At 49.3% G+C, this 24,541-nt stretch overlaps 1 protein-coding gene across 1 annotated transcript in view; it reads right to left on the bottom strand.

Annotated features, from left to right (window-relative positions):
* Positions 1-56: 56 nt before the first annotated feature.
* PODXL2 (podocalyxin like 2) overlaps positions 57-24,541 on the bottom strand; it is a 43,653-nt gene continuing 19,168 nt past the window's right edge. Inside the window, exons 3-8 of the mRNA XM_031009697.3 lie at positions 11,710-12,491; positions 10,559-10,633; positions 4,261-4,417; positions 3,656-3,717; positions 1,246-1,425; positions 57-591 (exon numbers count right to left, since the gene is read on the bottom strand). Coding sequence (XP_030865557.2) covers positions 379-591; positions 1,246-1,425; positions 3,656-3,717; positions 4,261-4,417; positions 10,559-10,633; positions 11,710-12,491 — 1,469 coding nt within the window. The 3' untranslated portion in view covers positions 57-378. The remainder of the gene's footprint in view (positions 592-1,245; positions 1,426-3,655; positions 3,718-4,260; positions 4,418-10,558; positions 10,634-11,709; positions 12,492-24,541) is intronic.

Raw genomic sequence — 24,541 nt, 5'->3', positions numbered from 1 at the left:
TGCCCCGCCCGCCCCGCCCCAACCCCGGAAATAAGAATGAGTCAAGAAGGCAGACGCTCTGGGCCCGGCGTGGTCTCCGGGCGGGTTTAATGGAGTCCCGGGGCGCAGGAAGCGCCGCCCGCCGCCCGCGGGGCCGGGGTTCAGGGGCGGGAAAGCGGGGCCAAGGCGGGCTCTGAGGCCGGCCCCTCGGGCGGGAGTGAGGGAGTTGGTCCGAGGCCGCCGTGTGAAGTCGGGGGAAGCGGGGAGGAGCCCGCGCCGAGGGCCAGGCCGCGGGAGCGGCCCGGGTAGGCGCGGGCCTGGTGCGGGCTCCGGGCCGTCCGTTTCGGGGTCCACCTCGCTTGGTCCTGGCGGCCCACTCGGCCTGCGCCTCGGCTGCGCTCACAGGTGCGTGTCTTCCTCGAACACGTCCGAGTCCTCGGGGTCCCGCTTGCCCCCCATGAGCGCCCCCCAGCTCCCCGGGCCGTTGAGGGCCCCGCCGCCGTTCAGGCTGGGGTGCTTCTCCTGCATCTCCGACTGGCTGTCGCTGGCCACGTCCAGCGTGGGGTTGTCGTGGCAGCCGTTCTCCACGAAGCGCAGCTCCTCGCCGTGCGACTGAGGCGGGGTGGGGAGAGGCCGTGGGCGAGCGAGCCGGCCCCCGGACAGCGCCAGGCCCACGGCCGTCTGTGCAACCCCACCCAGGGGGTCCCCGCGGCACCCTCCACAGGTGCCAGATCCTTCTTTTCTGTTGCTGCAGCTCAACTCCTTTCTCAAAATAAACCTACTAGTCGTTGGCACTACAAAGCCCCGTGGCCTCCCTGACGTCATCGATCCCCCAACAGCCCCCTAAGAAGACTCCACTTGCGAGGTGGGCAGGGAGCATCGCTAGGGCTCTGCTCGCTTCCTCCTGGGGAGGCCTCCAGGCTGCTGGAGCCTCTCCTTGATCCTTGGGCACCACCAACGCAGGGCCTGCCTCTGATGAGGTATTCAGGTGCTCAGGCCCTGCAGTGCCTGCGCCGGAAAGGGGCTGGTGGTGCCAGGGAGGGGCCCCCTGGTGGGGCTAGCAGCCCCCTCACTCCCTGCACTTCTGGCACCTGTCCTGGGGCTGGTGCCCTGCAGAGCAGTCAGCAGTGCTAGGCTGACCAGCTGCTTCACCCACGGGACCCTGTGCGCCCAGGAGAGTCACTGCCTCCCCTTGCAGATGAGGACACCTATCGATGGGCACTCTCCTCTCCACTGGCCCCCAGCCCCACCTGTCCCCACACTCACCACGTGCTTGAGCTTGGGCAGCCGGCGCTGCCAGCAGTTGTAGAGCAGGCCAAGCGCAATGATGATGATGCAGATGGCCCCAATGACCACCAGCACCACGAAGAGCGTGCCGTAGTCGCTGCGCACCTGGCTGGCCCGCGCCTGGCAGCTGCTGGTTGTGGAATAGTTCTGGATGCCAATCTAGAGGTGGGAGGGGCCAGTTTCCTCAGCTGAGGTCCTGGGGTGCCATGGCTCCTCTGGGGTGGTTGCATTGGGCTCGGGTGGGGATGGGGGAGCACGCTTAGAAGGTGCTGGCACTCCCGGCTCCTGAAGTTCCTGGGGCCTGGGCTTGCCTCTACCCCATGCCCATCCCGTTTGCCTCAGCACAACTGGAGGCCTCTCCACCCCATGCCCATGTTCCCAGCCTCCTTCACATCCCACCATAGCTTCTGCCCCAGCCGCTGAGTCTGAGCTCACTGTGGCCCTAGCCCTCCAGTGAGAGTGGACCCATGCTGCTGGACACCATCCAACTAGAGAGAGTGCCCACACCTATCCTAACTAGTTAGAGAGACAAGAGATGTGAGCCCCCCACACATCCTCCACCATACAACCGCTTCCACCTCGGTGGGGAGGGGTGGACCAGTCAGCTTCCTGATGCCAGGGCCGGTGCAGGGAGGGATACTGAGGGCATGCAGGCCACATGGGGGGCCACCCCGGCTGCCCAGCTTCCTCCCTTCCCATGGCGTGTTCACTGCTGGCATGTAGCTGCCTGCATCGCTCCACGCTGCAGGTTGTCATGGTCAGTCCTGCCTTCTCTGGCCAAGGAGATCGGCGCCAGGGGCCAGGCAGGTGCTCTCTCCACAGATCAGCATCTTAGCAGAGAGAAGCAGGAGGGCGAGCACCACCAGGGGCTCCTCAGGTGAGGGATCAGGGCAGTTCCCAGTGCTGAGGCCTAGGTGGCACCAGGCCCCCTTTCTGAGTTCAGGTTGCAGCTCTTCCCTGGTTTCTGTGAACCACCCGTGTATCTCCAGTACTTTTCTCAATTTTTTGTTATCAAGGGTCAGTTTTTCTTGCTAGATTCACCTGAGTATATTTCCAAAGACCCAGCATGACTTTTGGCCAAGTCAGTCTGAATTAAGTGACCAGTAAGGCCAGAATACTCAGGGGCAGCGAAAAGCAGGGGGAGGACTGTATAAAAGGTCAAGGTTAGCCCACACTTCCACCAGCAGCCCCACTGTTCATGGACCCACAATTCCAGAACTGGGAAGGGCCTCAGTGGCCCTCCAGGCAGTAGAGCAGTGTGGTGAAAGGCCCGGGCTCCGGAATCAGGCTTCCTGCAAAGCCTGGCTCTACCGCTTACTGCTGGTGCCATCTCAGACAGGTCACCTAACCTCTCCCGCTTCAGCTTTCATCTTCCATGGGGACACCATCGGTACTCAACAGGTACCTCACTTAACCCTCACAACCCCATGGGGTGGTGGTGAGGACTGAGGGAGAGAGCCTTGCACAGTGTGGTGCTCAGTGGGCATTCGACATGCTCACCAGAAAAGCACCACCACCAGGGCCTCTGCTCCCCTGGCATGCAAGGATGAAGAGGCGGCCAGCATTATACCACTCATCTCTCCTGCCAAAAATGGCAGCACCTTCGGGAGTGGAGAGGGCTGATGACAGGGCACTGGACTCTACAGTGAGCAAAGGCAGTTTTGGTGGAGATGGTGGCTGTCCTCAAGAAGTGAGATGAGGAACAGAAGGACCCCACAGGCAAGGTGGTGTGAGGAGCAGGACTGGGGGACCCTGCCATCCCATCCAAGCTTGTGCGGCAGCTGGGTAGGAGAGGTTGATCGGGATGGGCCAGGCAGCCAGCAGACTGCACTGGGTGGGGGCACCTCCCAAGATGGCAGGGCTGCCTCCTGGCCCCCAGGCGCCGCATCTCACCGCAGCAGGAGCGCAGGGCCTGGCCGTGCAAGCACCAGTAGATTCACACGTCCACGCCAAGTCACATGTCCAGGTTTCCCAGGCTTGCTCTTTTGGTTTCTGGAACCCATCATGCTCGCCCCTCCCACCAGGCAGCATGGTGTCTCTGCCACTGTCTACCCAGAAAACTCCCAGTTAACCCTCATTGCTCCCCAGACCCTTCCTCTCTGGGCCCTCTCCTGACTGTCAGCCTCTTAGCACAGCCCCCACACCCCCATGGCCCCTTTCTGCCCCTGGCCATTGCCTGCATTGGACCTTTGGTTGGTAGCACGCACATGCACCATCTTTCCCACAAAACCATGTCTAAGGAAGGCCTGAAGCAAGGAACCTGCCCAGAGCACGCTCTGTCTTACACTCCTTTGAACCTCACGATGTGGGCAGACTCCTGGGACTTTGAGGAACAGAGACAGGAGGGAGCATATTAGAAGCTAACAGGTCCAGGTCCCTGCACTCTTACCTCCTCCAGGCTCCTGCGGATGTCACCCAGCATGGAAAGGACATCTTGAGTGGGCACCACCCCTGGGGGGTAAGAAACACCACTATCAGTGCGACCACGGCTGAGGTGCATGCCCCTCCAAGGGCTCTGGCCCCGCTCTCCAACAGCTGGCCTGAGCCTCTGCGTCCCTTCCTGGCTCAAATTGCACACAGATCCTCAAGGCACATGCCTCCCCCTCTCTTAGACATGCTTTCCACTTCATCCATCTGTTAGAACATCGATTTGTATAACACCAGCCAGCTACTTGCGAAGCCCACACACTGCCTTCTGAACACACCCCTTCTCCCCTGCCACACCAGGTACAGTGTCCATTCATCTCCCACCTGTGCTGGACCACACCTGTTCCCCTGCCTCCTGTTCCCCATCCTTAATTCTCACACCCTCCTCCTTGTCCCCAGAACCCAAGCTGGTGGGTACACCTTGACCACTAAGCTAAGTAGCTCAAACTACTGTCCTGGAGTTCCAAGTTTCAAAGCCCTTATGCGTGCACCTTTTTCCCGTGACCCTCAGGGGCCGCCTGCCTCCCACTGCCCTCCTGGGCCCTCCCATCACCTGCCCTCGCTCACCCTGCTCGCCCACCAGTGTCATGAGAAGGTGCTGCTCCTTCTCGCTGGGCTTGCTCAGAGAGATGTGCCAGGCCCCGTGGTGGCCGCTGCCATGGCGGGGCAGCACCTCTTCCACCAGGGCCAGGAGCTGTGGCCCCCGGTGCTGCCGGAACACCTCCTACAAGGGCAGAAAGAGCCCCCCGTGTTCAGTGAAGGAGAGGGGCTCTACTGAGCCCTCTGCCTCTAGGCCCAGCCCTGTACTCACCCTCAACCCTCTGGCTGTTCCCAGAGAGGCAGCTCTGGTCAACTCTGGAGACCCTCTGAGAGCTGCAAGCCAGGGAATGTGGGAACCCCAAGATGTACACCCATTTGTTCACTTACACCAGGTGCTCCTTCCTGCCCTGGCCTCTAGCCATGAGAAAGTCAAGGGGCCTGTCCCAGAGACACATGCAGTTGAGCGGGGCGGGGGCTGGGGACACACACACACACACACACACACACACACACACACACACACACAGCCATGTACAGTGACAAGCCCAGAAACTGGGTACACAGAGTGGTAAGGCCTATGGGAGAACTGCTCCCTGTGCCTAGTGCTCAAGTGCATGGTGCTGGGGATGAACACATGGGCGGGTGGGAGTGGTGATGGCCAAAAGAGGTGTGCACCATGTAACTACCAAAAATCGGGGAGGGGCCAGAAGTGGCAGAACGCGGCTCTCCTCTCGCCTGTCATCGCAGAGATGCAGCCCCAAGCTGTTGAGTGGGAAAGCCATCTGTGTGCTCTTGTGTAGGCGGTGGAGGCCAGAAGAGCAAACACAGAGATGGGAACCGCAGCCCCTGGAGCTGGGCTGGAACAGAGGGAGGGGCGTGAGGAGACCTTTTCTCATCGTGCACTCGCTAGTATTGTGAGGTTTTCTTGACCATGTGTACCTGTAATTCCACAATTTAAAACAAAAACAAGAGCCTGGCCTTAAACAGAAACTCAACGAGTGGCAAGAGCCCAGGCTGGGGCACAGGCCAGAACCCTGCCTCCTGGTTCACATCCTGCCATTTGTCCCTGCCCAGCCCCATCTAGGAAGATACCCTCCTTTGGCCCTGTGGCCACTCCTCACTCCGGCTCCTCCCCAGCAGCCTTCTCCCTCCTGAACATGCACAGTCGCATATTCCCTGCTCGTAGCCTCCACAGCCTGCTGCAGATACCCCTCTCCCAGGTGCTCAGCTTTCTCGCAGTGCCCTGCTATGCAGCTGAGAGCCAGCGCCACTGGGAGGCACGGGCATCTCACCAGGCCAGCCCTGCAGGATCCCCTGCCACTCCAAATCTCCCTTCTGCTAGAGCCCAGGCTAATGAGCTGTTCCGTAGTTGTCATGCCAACCTAAAGGCTACCAGAGGGACTGAAGTGCTGGGCCTCTGTTCTTTGTTACCATGGCAAATGCCAGGCTCAGGCTCAAGCCTTGGCACTCACTGGTCTAATAGCCAGCCAACTGAGTTTTAAATGTGGGAGAAGATGGGTACCTGGAGATGGCCATAGAGCAGCTAGGAAACCCCTAGTTCTGTGATGGTTCTTACTTTATTCACTGATTGAGTATGGGGGGAGAAGGAGTGCATGCCCGCCCCTGCCAGAGCAAGGGTCCATGCACCATGACCCACAGACCCCCGGTTACAAAACAAGCACTCTCCTGCCACATGAAGTGCCTGCCCTCTGTGCTGCGGCTCTGTGCTCTGCTGTGTTTGCACACCCCATGTTTTCCTGGGTACATATGTCTGCCTGGCTTAAGCCCAGAGACCCACAATGTCAGTGTGGGAGGATCTGATGACTGCAGATTTCATACCACTTATTATGTAGACAGGAAAACTGAATGTCCATGGCAAGGGGGAAAAGCCCTGACTTCGGAATCAAATAAATCTGGGTTCTGGCCAGGTGCACTGGTTCATGTAATCCCAACGTTTGGGAGGCCAAGGGAGGTGGATCACTTGGGCCCAGGAGTTCCAACTCCTGCACAGACAACATGGCAAACCCCGTCTCTACAAAAAATGCAAAAAAAATTAACCAAGTATGGTGGTGCACATCTGTGGTCCCAGCTCCTTGGGAGGCTGAGGTGGGAGGATCACTTGAGCCTGGGCAGTTGAGGCTGCAGTAAGCTGACACTGTGCCACTGTACTCCAGCCTGGGTGACAAAAATAAATAAATACGTTGGTTCAAATCTTGCTTCTGCCATTTGTCAGCTCTCTGTGATGTCAGCAAAAAAAAAAAAAAAAAAAGAAGTACCTCTCTGAGCCTCAGTTTCCCTATTTAAAAACATGGGCAATGGTCCTGACACCCTACCTTACTGTGAATAAGTAAAGTACTTATTCAATCACAGGTGCTGGGACAACTGGATATCCCATGGAAAACAAAAAAAGTTCCTTGATTCATACCTGACATCATTTACCAAAACTAATTCCAGATGGACTACAGATCTAAAGTTTGTAGCAGTAAGCACAGGAGGACATCATCCAGTGGTGATGGATTAGAATTAGAAATATTGAATTCGTACTTTTAATATGTGTACATGCATTATACATGATATATGTATATCTATGCCCTAGAGACAGACAGAAATAAAGATCCATATTGCTCAGTTCTTCTAGAAGGGCCTAGAAGCAGTGACACCCCAGTAGCCATGAGCACACCTGGGGCCCAGATCTTGGTTTCTAAATACCTTTCCTCATTAAAAGGAAGCAGGGCTCCTTGCAGAAATGGCTAAATTAGGGGCTGGGGCAAGGAAAGTCCCATGCAGCCTGGAACATCTTGTAAGCATGTGTGTGGCATGCACTGAGAAACTCTGCAGCCTCGGGCAAAGGACTGGCGCCTCATCACTCTGTGTCAGCGCTGCTTCTTTATCCAGATCTTGATGATCCAGCCCTTTGCATGGAAGCTCTCTTTCAGTATTTTCACTAAAGGATGATCCACATATTTCTCCTCCTTGTCCTTGTCCTCTAGCACTTCTCTCTGTTGTGCTAGACAAAGGATCAGATCCTTGCATCTCTACGGTAAGGATTTCTTTTGCCTTCTAGAACTCAAAAACACCACCTCTGGATTTACTGTTTTATCTTTCTTCCTCCTCTCATATGTTTCCTTCTTAGACTTCTTTCCAGTTTCTTCTGTGTTACCTGTGACATCTAGGTAAAATAGAAGCCACTGAGCCTGCATCACTTTCTCTAGATCTTGAGGGCTGAACTCCTGGAACTCCTGTAGTTCCATCGTGTAAAACTTTCCACAAGAGACTGCCAGCACTTTTCTCCCTGTCTTTTTCTGAATAGGTAGTCTCTGTAGAGCCCATCAGTTTTTATGCACATTTATTCCTTTCATTTTTCAAATAAGTCAAGGTCATTAAATGCAAAGAAAGGCCGAGGAACTATTCCAGATTAAAGGAGACTAAAGAGACAAGACAAATAATGTGATGCATGACCATGGATTATATCCCTGCATGGGAGGGAAGAAGGCTATAAAGGGTATTATTGGAACCATGGTGAAATTGAAATAAGGTAGGTAATCAGATAATAGTTTTGTAGCAGTGCTAATTCCTGATTTTGACCATTCCATTGTGGTTATCTAAAAGAATATTCTTGTTCTGAGGAAATACAAACTAATGTATTTGGGGGTAGGGGCAAAAGAAAATAATGTCTTCAACTTTTTCTCAAATGGTTTGAAAAAATTCTAACAAGTGGTGAATCTGGCAAAGAAACTAATAAGTATGTTGATAAAATATAGTAAGCATTGACTGTTAATAATAATGACTAATGCTCAACATCACCAATCATCAGGGAAAATGCAAATCAAAACCACAATGAGACCATTTAGGTTGGTGCAAAGGTAATTGCGGGTTTTGTCATTACTTTCGATGGCAAAAACCGCAATTACTTTTGCACCAACCAAATACCTCACTTCTCTCAGGATGGCCACTGTTTAAAAAAACAGAAAAGAACAAGTGTTTATGAGGATGTGGAAACACTGGAACCCTAGTGCTGGTGAAAATGTAAAATGGTATACTCATAGCGAAAAACAGTATGGAGATTCCTCAAAAAAATTTAAAATAGAATTACCATATGATCCAGCAACCCCACTTCTGGGTATATACCCAAAATAATTAAAAACAGAGTCTTGAAGATATATTTGCACAGCACATTCCCAGCAGCACTATTCACAATAGCCAAAAGATGGAAGCAATGTAAGTGTCCATGAACAGCTGCATGGATAAATAACATGTGGTATATACATACAATGGAATATTTTTCAGCCTTAAAAAAAAAAAAGAAATTTCTGCCACATGCTACCAAATGGATGAACCCTGAGGACATTATGCTGAGTGAAATGAACCAGACGTAAAAATGACAAATGCTGTCTAATTCCACTTCTATTAGGTATCCAGAGTAGTCCCATTCACAGAAACCAAAAGGAGAATGGTGGGTGCAAGGAGAATGGTGGGTGCCGGGACTGGGGAACAGGTAGTCATTTAATGGGTACAGAGTTTCAGCTCTGAAAATGAAAAAGTTCTGGGGCTCTGTTCCACAACAATGTGCATATACTTAACACAACTGAACTTATATTTACAAAGGGTGAAATGGAAAATTTTATGTTTTTTACTACAATAAAAAAAAATCTACCATAAAAAATAATGATGACTAATTGAGTGGAGGTCACATTAGAATAACACAGAAGACAAAAACAGGGAAAACAGAATAAAAGCATCTTAATATCTATGTATTGATTGGCAAAAAGATACGAACTTTAGGCTGTATTGTTCAAGTATGCACACCAAAAGTTCAAGGGTCCCAAGTACCCATCTGTGGTCTTCATGTACCATTACCCAATGAAGGGAATGAGGGCTCCATGTCTGGGGGAGGAAGGTGAGCCTGTAATGTCTTATTATGCCAGAAAGCAAGGAAGCAATCAGACACTTAATAGATCGGTCAAAAGGACTCAGAGGCCAACTCAAAGAGGCTTTCCCTGGCCAAAGATGAGGTATTGAGCATCAGTAAAAATAATAACTGCAATGGATGAAAACACACATCACTTAGGTGAAGATCCATCAGTATAGTGATGGTGGGGGAAACCAACCTTGCTGGGGACTTTTGGATTCAACGCATGCATGTCCCTTCAGTCTTGCCCAGGCCCATTAACAAGAGTAAAGAATTTAAGGCCTAAAACCAGAGACAAAGCAAAACAGAAGAGGAGACAAGAGCAACAAAATCTAGACACTGGAAGCAGATGGTGAGTTAGAATTTCCTAATTTAGCAAACTCTAAAGAGCCAAACCCTAAGCCAAAATGAGGAAAGCTGAGAAGCAGTCAGATGCATACTGATTGACACTCCCCAGATGCCCCGGAATAGGGGCCCTGGTTACCTTTGGAAGAGGGGATGAAAATGCTACTAAAAATATGAGCTGGTCGGAAGTTTGCTTAAGAAACGGCTGGGTCCCTAGTTCTTCCCGCAGTGCTGCACAGCCAAGAAATGTCCCTTCTCCCTGGCAGAAGACTGGAAGTTTATTCTTTAAAAAAGATAAAACAGAGGGTCTCTGACCTAGAGAGCATCAGACACAAGTGTGTGTTTTGGGGAGGGAGAAGGTCACTCTGCAAACAGGAAGAGACAGTACATGAATATTCACATTTATGGATACATATTTATAATACTGAAACACCCAGCCCTCTCTCTCCACCCCAGCTCCCAGAACACTGACAACCAACTTGTTATACTTCGAACAGAACAGAAGTTCCCTTTTCAAAGACTCTAATCACCTCAGGAGGAAGGACCTAACAATGCTGCCATTGCAAATTTCTAAGTGATACAGCCCAGCCAGACCACTCTCATGAGAAGCCATAGCTGACAACCCTAGCACTATGCTCAAAGCTTCCAGCCAGTTTTTTGATAGAGAGAGCTATGAACAAACTCCACCAGACATGTGTGGAGAGCATGTATATATATGAAAAGGCTGAGACCCAAAACGGAGAAAAGCAACCTATACAGGAAGAAAACAACTCTAAAAAAGACAGAAAGGTTTCAATATCACGGGAGAGGTAAGATGATGCACACATGAACAAACTATTCATTTAAATTAAAAAGAGAGGGAAGCAAGAACCAAAGAGCCTTCTTTGGACATTTTAAAATACGAAAGCACTCTGTGTGTAATGTTGATGGCTGCTGATATATCCCTGGGCCACCAACTGAAGGACTAAGCCTCCTCCCATGCACTGCTTGTCCCCCCAGCCTGCCCTCTGCCCCACCCTGTCCACTGCCTGCAGCCTTTCCCTGCGGTTCGGAGCCTGGCTGGGCACTCACACAGTCTATGTTCTCTGTCATGTTCAGAATGATGTAGTTTTTCCCAGCCAGATTGCTCCAGTCCTTGCAGATCACCTGTGCGAGGAGACAGAAAGCAGGGCGACAGTTACGAAGGCATAGGAAAGGGACAGGGGAGAGAGCCCCAGTCAGAGGCCTTTTGGGAAGCTGGAAGGTGGAGGCCAGTGGAGGCGTATTACAGCGAGGGGGCTGCTGACAGCCTCTGTGAGGCACCATGCCAAGGAGTACAAACTCGAATGTCTTTGGGGACCAAGCAGGGAATGTGTTGAGTGAGAGGAGGAGGCCAGGCATTATTCCCAGGAAGTAGGGGACTATATCAAAGGGGCCAGGCTGCAGAGAGCTTGCCCCACATGCTGGCTTTCAAGGGCAAGTTTATCGTTAATATTCTGGGGCTCCTTTCTTTTCCTTGCGGTGTCAGTGGGTGTGAACACTGACTTGTGCCTGCTATGCACATGGGTGTCGGTGGGGAGGAGGAGGGTGGTGAGATGGGATGGGGAAAGCACAGGTCAGCCACTAGCTCTAGCTGCTGGTAGAATCAGTGCAGAAGTCTAAGTGTGGGCTGGGCGCGGTAGCTAATGCCTGTAATCCCAGCACTTCAGGAGGCCATAGCGGGTGGATCACTTGAAGTCAGGAGTTCCCAACCAGCCTGGCCAACATGGTGAAACCCTGTCTCCACTAAAAATACAAAAATTAGCCAGGCATGGTGGCATATGCCTGTAATCCCAGCTACTCAGGGGGCTGAGGTACGAGAATTGCTTGAACCTGGGAGGTGGAGGTTGCAGTGAACCGAGATCATGCCCACTTCACTCCAGCCTGGGTGACAGAGTGAGACTCCATCTCGGGAAAAAAAAAAACAAAAGATGTCTAAGGGTGGCAATGGTAACACATGAACAAATGAAACCCAGGCCAGGCCACCAAGCTTCTCCAAAGGCCTTTGCACAGAAGTGTGGGGAGAACACCCATTGTTGGCCCTGAGGTTTGCATCCCCACAAGTTCCATGGGGTTCCACGTGCTGTGGAAAGGGCCTCCCTCCTCAACCTGGCAGATCCTGCCCCCATGCCACACCAGCCCTGGGGATGGCCAGGCTCTGTGAAGAAGGTACAGGGTGGTGGCCCGCATGCCCCTCACTTTACCTGCGTAGAATCCCAGGGTATCCTGGATTGAGCTTCAGCTGCCTGCCCTTCTAGGAGCTGCTGGTTGAGATCTTCTTGTCCCAAGGTAGCAGAGGAAGGTGTCAGTTCCATGTCTCCAGGGGCCAGTGGGGAAGAGGCTGAGGTTCTAGAGCCAAGGGGATTTTCATCTGGGTGCTCGGCCCCACTGGGAGCTGTGGTTTGAGGGAATGAAGGCAAGGCCGGCACCTCCTCGTGCTGGCCAGACAAACCAGCTGCTCCCGCAGTGGCTTCCTCGCTTGCTTCCTGAGGAGCCTCGAACTCTACCCCAAGCCCTGCAGCTGGCAGCACTGTGGCCTCTGCCTCTTGGCTGGTGGAGTCCTGGTCCCCCGGAGTCACTGTAGTTGGGGTGACTGAAGGCAGCAGCAAGCTGGGCCCCATGCTGCTCTCCACCTCCACACCTGATGAGGCCTGGTCCCCGGAGTCTTCATGCCTGCTTTTGGTGGCCCCTGGGGTCTGGCTGCTGCTGGTGAGAGAAAAGTCACGGACCTGAGGCTTGGCTTCTTCTTGGGATCCATTCACAGGGAGCAGCTCCTCCTCTTCCTCCTCCTCTTGTTTCTCTACCTCTTCCTTCTCCCTCTCCTCCTCTTCCTCTTCCTCTTCTTCCTCCTCTCTGGGAGGCATATGCCAGGGAGGCTCAACCAGATTCATCTTGGGCAAGGGAGAGGGGAGGTTTGGCAGCTCTTGAGCCTGGCTGGTGTCTTCAATGGAACCTGCCTTCTCAGTTAAGTCAGGAAAAACATAATCTAAGGACAGAGATGAAAAGTTCATTCACTTGTTTCATCATTCATTGCTTTACTCAGTATTTACTGGGCAGATGGCATAAAAGAACCACAATACACTGACAGGGCAGGGGTCATCAGGTCATGATGGAGAGGCCAGGGGAGCAGACTGTGGAAGGACACAGGGACAAGGCTAGTCACTGTTTCCTTTATGATGATAAAATAATACAAATTTATCACCAAAACTCAATGAACACAGGAATGTAGAAAGTTTTGTATATTGCATTCCTCCAAAAGAGCCATGAGTAGTTTGAGGTATATATTCTCCACTGTGTTTGTAATGTGCTTGCTTGTCCTCATCTGGGGATTTCACCAAGAAGATCCCACAACAACCCACAAGGAAGGGTCCCCCTACTCCTTTTCTAGTGAGTCGTTATAAGAGTCTTCTTGGTGGAGTCCCCGAAGGAGGTCTGAGAGCCCTCTCATCACTGGAGGAAGTGAGACCCCTCAATTATGACCATTGTTCCTCAACTGTGCTCTTTTTCTGTAATTTAGGCCCTGACAGGAAATGAAAAAGATGTAGGGAGAGCCAGAGAGAGGCCAGGGGCTGAGCCCAGAGTTTTCCAGGGCCTCCCAGAATGTTCAGGGTCACTGTTGGCAATGGGAGAGGGGTTTTTATTCTCCCTGCCATTCTTGGGAATTACATTTTGAAGCAGAGAAGTTAGGAGACTTCCTGGAGATCAGATTGTTTTCTGGCTTTTCAATGAACCCTAGGCCTCTTCCAAATAACTATGCATGAAAGTTATACAACAAGTTTTTTGGAAATTCATTCAAAATATCAGAAGCTGTATCTAGGAAGCAACTTTTATTGGCTGCCATTTTGTTTCAAAATAATAAATATTGTAGTTTTAAAATACTCTTTAGAAAAGAGAGTGGTGGGAACACTTTAAGATAGCGAACTAAAGGTATTCATTTACCTCCTCCTCCAAAACTTTTATCAAATGACAAAAACAATTTTAACTGTCAAAATGAAGATAAAAACATTTTAGAGAAATTTCTGGGAATATGGAAAGCAGATGAGATTATAGGAACAGATAACCCCTCAGACAAAATAAACATAGGAAAAAATAGCAGGGGAGGAGGCAGGCTTTCTTACCCAGAGTTAGGAAGAGGCACAACCGTGGGAGCAAGGATGTAGAACACAGAAAATTCAGAGAACAGAAGGTAATTTTTAAAAGTCTAATTAGTATCCTCAGAAAGATTACAAAATATTGCATCCCTAAAATAAGACGCCACTCAGAAAATCAAGTAATCTTTAAAAAAGAAAAATTTCTTGGATATTGAAAGTCAATAGTTGATATTTAAAAATTCAACAGATTGAAAATTCAAATTTTTAATGGCTGGGAAAAAAAAAGTCAAGGAAAAGCCTCTAGGGCAAAAGTGAGAAGACAACAGATAAGAGTTAAAAGATACAGACAACCAATGTAGGAGATCTAATACCTAGCTAATATGATTTCTGGAAAGATAGAACCAATAAAATGGAGAATAATGGAGAGAAACAAAGAAAAAAAAGTTTCAGAGCTGGCAACATGAATCTTTGCATTGAAAGCTTACATCATCAAGGTGAATGATAAAAGACTTATACCTAGCCTCATTCTCATGTGATTTTAGAATTATAAGGAGCAAGAGAAAATCTTAACAGCTCTCAGAGAAAGAACAGGTTATCTGTAAAGGAACAAGAAACAGATTATCAAATTATCATGAAGCTTCTAATTAATATCAGTAGCCTAGAGGAAGAATTTTAAAATGCACTGAAAAATCTGAGGGATGTTTATTTTGAACCTGAAATGTTATACCCAAATAAATGACTACTCAAGTGTGATTGCAAAATAAAGACATTCTCATACATGCAAAGATTTAAAAGTGTTACTATCCACAGATTCCAAGAGATTTAAGTAAGTTATTTAAGAAACCAAAAAAAAAAAAAAAAGACATGGGAAATCAAGAAACATGAGAGGAATGCAATGAAAATATATCTCAGGATGGAAACTGTGCAGTAAGCCTGGAAAGCAATTGGTTCAAATTAGAACACAGAGAGAGAGCTCTGAGAACGATTATTTCAAAAACAAAAATTGATTCCCTGTAATAAAAAGTATGACTTAGAAGCTGAACAATCCTAGTGACAACTGAAAGCCCACTATAGTATTTAAATCAATAATTAGAATATTCTATCCAGTCCACTTCTGTTAATTAGACTTTTTGAGTAGCAGATCCTCCCCCTCTTCCACCTACTGCACACACTCTGTAGTGAAGTCACTACAGATAAACAAGAAAGAAAGAACAACCAAGATTCACAAGACATTTTAAGAAAGCCAGCCTGATGAAGAAGCATAAGGGTGGGACCATAAAGCAACTGACCTCTAGGAAAAGTTAGTCTAGTTAACAAAAGAGAATTCAGAAAAGTTTCTTGTTAATATCTTCAGAAAGATTCAGGAGGAAATCACACCCACAAAACAAGTATATAGAAGAATAAATATATTTTACCTCAATGTAAGTAAGAACTTTATAATAGCCAGATCTATCCAAAATTAAAATATAATGCATGAAAACATAACTGAAATGGGCTGGATGATTACTTGATAGGAATACTGGGTAACAGAATAGGAGTCAGATGGGTGCCTAGGAAATACAATATATGAAATCACTTACAAGCATAATATTTCATTATTGGAAGGTTAATCTGACAGCAATTTACAAGATTAGGTGAAGGAGTAGATGAATGAAAGTGCAAAGAAGAGTCAGGGAGTTGCTGCAGTGATTCGGGAGAGATGCATGGCGGTGATGACACTGGAGATGATGAGAAAAGAGCAGACTCAAGAGATGACTCTGAAAGAGAAGTAATCAGATGCGTGAGCTAGATGGCCAACAGGGAGAAGCTGCGGGAGTAGCCAAGCCATTAATAGAGATGGTGAAGTTCAGAGGAAAGGCATATTGGAAACCTTCAGGACGCACTTAAAATAGCTGATGGATTCAATGAAGCCTAGGATATGGCAGGAATATGGTGGATGGTGACACACCCATCAGCAGAATCCCATGGGGTGGGGAGGTCCCGGGAGGGCAAGCTGACTAAAACGATCTCTCTACTCAATTTGGTGCTGACTTTCCAAAAGTCAGAGAGAGCATCAACATCTCCAGAGGGCACCAACAGAACTCCCTAAACTGTGTACAGCCTCCTCAGAGATGCATCATCAGTCACGCTGTCGGCAGCATGATCTGGGACTCAGCCACTAACTTATCTGCGCACGCAGTGGTAAGTCCCTCCAACTTCTCTGGGCTTCAGGTTTTGGTTTGCTTTTGAGACAGGGTCTCACTCTGTCACCCAGGCTGGAGTGCAGTGGTGCAATCACGGCTCACTGCAGCCTCAAACTCCGAGGCTCAAGTGATCCTCCCACCTCGGCCTCCCAAGCAGCTGCGACCACAGGGCCACTACACCCAGATAATTTTTTTTATTATTTGTAGAGACAGGGTCTCTCTACACTGCCCAGGCTGGTCTCGAACTCCTGAGCTCAAGCAATTCTCCTGCCTCAGTCTCCTGAGTAGCTGGGACTTACTGGCACATACCACCACACCTAGCTAATTTGTTTTTTTTTTTTTTTTGAAATGGAGTCTTGCTCTGTCACCCAGGCTGGAGTGCAGTGGCGCGATCTTGGCTCACTGCAACCTCTGTCTCCCAGGTTCAAGCAATTCTCCTGCCTCAGCCTCCCGAGTAGCTGGGACTATAGGCATGCACCACCACGCCCGGCTAATGTTTGTATTTTTAGTAGAGACAGGGTTTCACCATGTTGGCCAGGCTGGTCTCGAACTCCTGACCTCATGATCCACCCACCAAAGCCTCCCAGAGTGCTGAGATTACAGGCGTGAGCCACCGCGCCCAACACCTGGCTAATTCTTTAAAATTATTATTTGTAGAGATGGGGTCTCCCTGTGTTGCCCAGGCTGGTCTTGAACTCCTGGGCTCAAGCGATCCTCCTGCCTTGGCCTGCCAAAGTTCCAGGATTACAGGCATGAGCCACTGCACCTGGCCTGGGCTTCAGTTTTTATGTGGAATGAGGATGATGGTATATATGATTTCTAAGGTTCTTCATATCACTGATATTTTAAGCTTTGGATATAGTTCTGATAAATGTGTCTTATATACCAATGGCATTACAAACAACTCTAGTGTCTTAAGTAAGAATAAAATAGGATTCACTAGATTACAAATTTTTGATGCCAAGCAAAGTAATTGTCTTCATCCCTACATTCCCAGCACGTAACATAGTGCCTGGCCCAGAGTAGAAAGGAGAGCAATGTGTGTTTTTGAATTCTTCTGCCTCCTAAAAACCAGGGCCTGTGCCTCCACGGGGTAAGAGGCCCTCCCGTCACGGCACAGACTTCTTTACTGTCTCTATGAGTTCCTCTCCTGCCTCCCAAAATGCAGTCCCTTCCAGGGTCAGCCTCTGACTCATCATTTCCACACTTCTTCCTTGGTCAGTGCTCATTCCACAGGCTGCATCTATTTTCTCTATGCTAAAGGCTCCCAAATTTACATCTTCTCCAGAGCTCCTCGCTTTTTTCCAGCCTCTCACTCCAGTGACTTGACAAATCACTGAACGCTTGCTCACTGGCACTTGGAATCAGCAGTCCTTTACTACTTCCTTACCAGCTCTCAAGATCTAAAATTATTCCTTTTCTTTTTACAGTGTGGTCTCAGTTTCACTGCTTATCAGCTGTATGATCTTGGACATGCTGCTTAACCTCCATGTGTCTCCCTTTCCTTAAGTGTAAAATAAAAATAGTACCTGCCACACAGGGCTCTGGTCAGGGTTCAGTGAGGTGACCCTGCGCACAGTCCGCAGTGCAGAGTAAACACTCAGTTAACTGTGGGGGGTCCTCCACCTCCTCCTATTATTATTGTTGTTGTTATTATCATTATTATCATTTGAGACAGAGTCTCACTCTGTTGCCCAGGCTGAAGTGTAGTGGTGTGATCTCGGCTCACTCCAACCTCCACCTTCCAGGTTCAAGCAATTCTCCTGCCTCAGCCTCTAGAGAAGCTGGGATTACAGGCACCTGCCACCAAGCCCAGCTAATTTTTGTATTATGGCTGGGCATGGTGGCTCATGCCTGTAATGCCAGTACTTTGGGAGGCCAAGGGGGTGGATCACCTGAGGTCAGGAGTTCAAGACCAGCCTGGCCAACATGGTGAAATCCCGTCTCTACTAAAAATACAAAAATCAGCCAGGTGTGGTGGTAGGTGCCTGTAATCCCAGCTGTTTGGGAGGCTGAGGCACGAGAGTCGCTTGAACGCGGGAGGCAGAGGTTCCAGTGAGCCGAGATTGCACCACTGCACTCCAGCCTGGGTGACAGAGTGAGACTCTGTGTCACAAAAAAAAGAAAGAAAGAAAAATTTGTATTTTTAGTAGAGACGGGGTTTTGCCGTGTTGGCCAGGCTGGTCTCAAACTCCTGACTTCAGGTGGATTCGCCCACCTTGGCCCTCCAAAGTGCTGGGATTATAGGCGTAAGCCACCGCACCTGGCCATCCGCCTGCCATTATTATTATTAAAGGAGTTATTACCTGGTAAAATAATAACAGGAAAAGTGGAAGTATCTCCATAGAATGAGGAGCAGGATAAGCACTTGAGTTTTTATTTTTCATTTTTTATACCGAATGTAACTAAAGCCTAAGCACTTGAGTTTTAAGTCAAAGAAAATCCAGGAAAAAGGGCAGGGCAGGAGGGGATTAGTCATCTGTTGACAAGTGTAAATATGATTTTAGTATCACAAATGTCTCCTAAAACAGAAACAGAATTACTGGGAGGCCTGATGGGAGCACACACTAGGAACCAGTGGGGTGAGGGGCGTCTGTGTGGGCAGCTGCAGGGCAAACACCAGCGGTGTGAAAGCAGGGGTCCCAGGAGAGGGCCCGTGAGACTGGATCCAAATGTGAGTTGAGAATAAAGAGTGAAGAAGCCAGGCTTTACCCAAGAGCAGAACCACGGTACAATTCACTAAGAAGATACAGCATCACGTCCACAATATGCCTGCCAAAAATGCAGAGCCTGAATCTGACCATGGGGAAATTTGAGACAAACTGAAATTGAGGGGCAATCTACAAAATAACTGGCCTGCACTCCAACAATGTCAAGGTCATGAAAGACAAAGAAAGACTAGAGGGTTTTCCAGAATAAAAAAGAGACAAAAGAGACATGCTGACTAAATGCAGTACGTGATTCTGGACCGGATAGTGGACTATGAAACCCTGCTCTTTTTTTCTTTTGCTATAAAAGACACTACTGGGAAAACTGGCAAAGTTTGAATAAAGTTTGTAATTACAGAAGCATATTGTATCAGTGTTAATTTCCTGATTTTGATCATCCTGCTGTGGTTTATAGGAGAATGCTTTGTTCCTAAGAAATGCACACTGAAGTATTTGGAGCAAAGGAGCGTCACGTCTGCAACTTACCATTAAATGGTTTAGCAAGTACAGATCTGCATCTCCATATCCATACGTGTACACATACACACTGATACAGCAACTGCGGCAAAGTGTTAATAATGGGGGAGTCCGAGCAAGGGGTGGACGGAATTATTCTTGCAACTTTTCTGTAAATTGAAAATTTTTTAAAATAAGGAGCAACAGAGCGTGCACATGTGAGAGACACTTTCTCTTTTTTTTTTTTTTTTTTTTTTTGAGATGGAGTCTCACTCTGTCACCGAGGCTGGAGTGCATTGGCACGATCTTGGCTGACTGAAACCTCCGCCTCCTGGGTTCAAGCAATTCTCCTGCCTCAGCCTCCTGAGTAGCTGGGACTATAGGCACATGCCACCACGCCCAGCTAATTTTTTGTATTTTTAGTAGAGATGGGGTTTCACCTTGTTGGCCAGGCTGGTCTTGATCTCTTGACCTCGTGATCTGCCTGCCTTGGCCTCCCAAAGTACTGGGCTTACAGGAGAGAGCCCCTGCACCCGGCCTGAGACACTGACTTTCACTACAGGTCAGCGAACATGCTTGAGCTGTCAAGAGGGGAATAGAAACATGGCAAGGGACAGGGCAGGCTATCCTGGCTGAGAGCGCAGAGCCCTGTGGCAGGAAGGAGCCACACCGCCCTGAAGCAGGTGAGACAGTTTTGAGAGACAGGGAGGAAGGTGCTTTTCCCACTCAGGTGTCCAAGGAATACAGATCAGGCTTCTAGGGACTCGCTGCATTGAGAGGGGAGAGGAAGCCTCAGCAGGCACTTTGGAGGTGAAAAAGGATCAAATTGGGAATGGAAGAAGAGAAACAAAGAAGTGAAGCTGAGCAGGAAAAGGAGGGAGATGAAGATGAGGAGAGTAAAGAGAGGGGAGAGGCAAGAGGAGAGGAAGGAGAGAGGGGACACATGACAGGGCTACCTGCCCTCCCAGCCTGCCCTCAGTGACCCAGGGCAAGTCCTTGACGCCCACACCCTCAGCCCTGCTGCCGTGGACAGCTCTGATTCCAGAGGGAGGGTCTGACCAGCTGAGCGCTCCAGGGAACGCCTTCCTACCCCATCCACTTCAGGCTCAGGAGAAGGGTCCCTCCACGAAGCCCTTTTAGTTTGTAGCCAAACCCCAAAAGCGTGTCTGGGACCAAGGTGTACCTCTAGAGCCCCACACCTGGACACGGGTGTGAGGAAGCCGAGCCACCCGGGAGACACACTGGAGACACGTGGAAGTCTAAGGGCTGGCTCCATGGATTCATCCCTGTCCTCAGGAAGAGCTGGGGCACTGAAGGATGAGAAAGGTCATCCAAGGCTCAAGCCCTCCAGGGAGAGGCTCGGGCTGGGCCTCAGAGCATGGGAGGCCAGGAATGTCTAAGCTGCAGCTCAGAAGACACCTGGGGCAGACCCCCTAGTTGCACAGGAGAGCCCTGGAGCACCTCCCGGATTGACTGCAGGATAACACTTAGGCTCCTGGGCTCCCGACCCTCCCAGAACTGCTGGGAATGGCACTGTGAAGTCACAGCCCCCCCTGGTGGCTCTAAACAGAAACCACATGTTTCCCAGAGCCCTCAGAACAGTTGGGTCTCCAAATCCCAGACTCGGGGATTTTACAGGTAGACAGAGGCCCTGCAAGAGCGAAGGGCCCATCTCTCGCCTTTTCCATATGAGGGAGCCCAGGAGAGGAGGATTCTTGCTCTAAGTTGTGATGCTAGACTTGTCACAGTTGTAAAGTTGTAAGACTCTTAGACTCTTGTGTGGTTAAAGCCAGTGTCTTTTGACACATCCTGGTCATTTAGTCCAGCACCCGGGCTTGGCTTGCGATGCTGGACAGGAGCAAGCTGACAAGCAGAATCATGACTTCTCCCCAGTCTGCCCGTACCTTTGTGGCCGCAGCCAACCTCCTTAAAGCTGGGCTTGAATCACAAGAGTGGCTGGCGTTAAGAGCCCCAGGCCAAGCTTCAGCGTTCTGGAGGCATGGGCTAGAATTCTGGGTGGCCACTTGCCTCTGTGTGCCACACACCCACCCCTCCATGATGTGAGGCTAATACCTCAGGTTGTTACAAAGATGAAGTGGCATCAGGAATGCAAAACACCCAGCCCACAGAAGGCACACTTTCCTTCTGTCACACTCCATGTTCTCTGCTCCTCTCAGCATCCACACAGCCCAGCTCACGGCAGGTATATCCGTGGTTAGGGTCAGGGTCCTAACACGAGAAGGGACCACAGGAGGCTACCTGACGAGGCCTCAGCCCTCTGGCAGGCACTGGTGAGTCTAGAGAAGATGGGCTGGCAATTATCTTCAAGAATATGGCTGGGTCTCTTTAGAGAGGCATTTCTGTGTTATTGACTTACCCCTACACCCCCATTTGCCTAAACCCAGCTGTGATGGTTCCTTTACAACTCAAGTCCATCTCTGTTTCATCTGGTAAGTGAGCAGCACCTGCTAGCACCGCCTTCAGAGGAAACAATGTACATAGTCTCTTAGTTGCCCCTAAACCTAGCTTCTTTTCCTGGGGCTAAACAACTGTAATTATTCTTTATTCTCAACCTTTCTGTTTTCATCCTTCTCTTGTGAAAACTCTGGATTCACCCTGGTGTTTTTTGTTTGTTTGTTTGTTTTGAGATGGAGTCTTAGTCTGTCGCCCAGGCTGGAGTGCAATGGCGCGATCTCAACTCACTGCAACCTCCGCCTCCTGGGTTCAGGCGATTCTCCTGCCTCAGCCTCCCGAGTAGCTGGGATTAAAGTGCCCACAACCACATCTGGCTAATTTTCGTATTTTAGTAGAGACGGGGTTTCACCATGTTGGTCAGGCTGGTCTTGAACTCCTGACCTCAGGTGATCCACCCGTCTTGGCCTCCCGAAGTGTTGGGATTACGGGTGTGAGCCATCGCGCCCAGCCTCACCACAGTTTTAAGAGTATTACAGCTGGGCGCGGTGGCTCACGCCTGTAATCCCAGCACTTTGGGAGGCTGAGGTGGGTGGATCACGAGGTCAGGAGATGGAGACCATCCTAGCTAAAACGGTGAAACCCCGTCTCTACTAAAAATACAAAAAAAAATTAGCTGGGCGTGGTGGTGGGTGCCTGTAGTCCCAGCTACTCGGGAGGCTGAGGCAGGAGAATGGTGTGAACCCAGGAGGCGGGGCTTGCAGTGAGCCGAGATCGCACCACTGCACTCCAGCCTGGGCGACAGAACAAGACTCCGTCACAACAACAACAACAACAACAACAAAAACAAAAAACAAAAAAGAGTGTTACAAAATCAGCACAGGGGGTACACAGTAAATATTTGCTGAATGAACTATTGAAAACTGAACAAGATTCACTAACTTGAGACTAACTGATGCAAAATGTAAAGGGGTTTCTCCACTCCAGTGGCACTACTGTCATTTATCACAGCTGGTAAGCTGAGCTCTCCTGCGCCCCCTGTGATGGGTTGGTGCTGGCTCAGATGCAGCTCCAGCTCACCCTGATGAAGCCCCAGGCCTGGGTCCCCCAGGCCTTATTTCTCCGCTTTCTTTTAAACTCATTATGGTGCTGGCTTTGTTCCCTAAATAGATCATTTTTCCCTCCTATATTTCATCACAGTTCTGTATAGGTTTCTTTCCCCAGTTTATCGAGGTCACTCTGGACTTTACTTCTATCTCTCAGGGCAGCCATAATCCCAGGGATGAACTTCAGCACAGGCTGAAATATCAATGAACTGATTCTTCTATTCAAGAGACAGAATTAAAACAGGCATAAGGGCCAGAGCCCTTGAAAGATCACTTTAAAAGTCCCTTTAGGTTAATGTCAAGTCACTGAAAATTGTCCCCTCACTACAACTCTCAAGTCAGTTATCCAACTGAGTGTTAATATAAAAACACTCAAAATTAAAAAAAAATATGTCTAAAACAGAGGTGCAAGGGAAGACGTTTTAGTATAACTTAAAACTACTTTTTTATTTAAGACAGAGTCTTGTTCTGGTGTCCAGGCTGGAGTGCAGCAGTGTGATCTGGGCTCACTGCAGCCTCTGTCTCCTGGGTTCAAGCAATTCTCCTGCTTCAGCCTCCTGAGTAGCTGGGATTACAGGCACCCACCACCACACCCAGCTAATTTTTGTATTTTTAGTAGAGACGGGGTTTCACCATGTTGGCCAGGCTGGTCTCGAACTCCTGACCTCAGGTGATCCACCCGCCTCGGCCTCCCAAAGTGCTGGAATTATAGGCGTAAGCCACCATGCCTGGCTTAAAACTACTTTTTGATAGTCAACCTCAATAGTCATCAAAGGAACATAAAGTAAACTGCAAAATGCCAAAGTCTTTGGACTACCAACCTGACAAGTATATGTATACATTCAAAGTCATTCATGCCTAGTATTGGAAGGGTGAGGGATGGGAAGGAAAGCAGGCCACATTTCTGGAGAGCTACTGAGTCACAGGAACGAGAAGCTTTAAAGACAAATATTCTGAACCTACAATCTCACTTCTGGAAAGGTACCCTAAGGAGACGATTAGGGACACTCACAGTCATGTGGCTTTATAGATCCCCATCATGGCACAGTCCATGTAACAGAAGACTGGGGTCCAGCACCCACACGGCAGGGGACTGCCCAAAGAAATGATAGACCCGCCTTATACTGGGAGACCATGGCAGCCTTGAACAGGCTGCAGAGCTGTGTGTGCTGGCTTGGAAAGAGGTTTCTAAGTGAAACAGCAAGATGTGTATACCACAGTGTCCACTATTGTCCATTTTTTGTAAAAGTATATTTTTATATATGTCCTATAAAGGAAAAAAAAAAAAAAAGTCCAGAAAGAGCTGGGTGCAATGGCTCATGCCTGTAATCCCAGCACTTTGGGAGACCAAGGCAGGTGGATCTCCTGAGGTTTGGAGTTCAAGACCAGCCTGGCCAACATGACGAAACCCCGTCTCTACTGAAAATACAAAAATTAGCTAGGGGTGGTGGCACCTGCCTGCAGCCCCAGTTCTCAGGAGGCTGAGGCAGGAGAATTGCTTGAATCCGGGAGACAGAGATTGCAGTGAGCTGAGATCGCACCAGTGCACTCCAGCCTGGTCGACAGAGCAAGACTCCGTCTCAAAAAAAAAAAAAAAAAAGAAAAAGAAATACAAAAATTAGCTGGGCATAGGGGCACATGCCTGTAATCTCAGCTACTCAGGAGACTAAGAATCGCTTGAACCCATGCAGCGGAGGTTGCAGTGAGCCAAGATCACACCACTGCACTCCGGCCTGGGCAAAGAGTGAGACTGTCTCAAAAAAAAAAAAAAAAAGTCCAGAAAGAGATAGTCCAAAACGTTAACATTCACTGACTGAATGACTGGATTGTAGGTGATTTTTATTTTCTTCTTTTAGTTGCTGTTTTAAATTTTTATATGTTGATATTTATTACTAGCACAGAACAAGAATGACAAGGCTTTTGTTTTGGTGTCTAAGTAAAAGTGCTCTCTTTGTTGCTCTGTCCACAGGCTCCACAGCTATCGGCCCATCCTAAGGACATGGATACACCTGATGTGTGGGCAATGACCCAGAAGGTCAAATCATTCTACAGCAGACACAATCACAACAAGGCTTCGCTG

Source organism: Gorilla gorilla, chromosome 2, assembly GCF_029281585.2.
Source record: "Gorilla gorilla gorilla isolate KB3781 chromosome 2, NHGRI_mGorGor1-v2.1_pri, whole genome shotgun sequence".
Taxonomy (NCBI): domain Eukaryota; kingdom Metazoa; phylum Chordata; class Mammalia; order Primates; family Hominidae; genus Gorilla; species Gorilla gorilla.
This window is presented reverse-complemented; position numbering and strand designations above follow the sequence as displayed.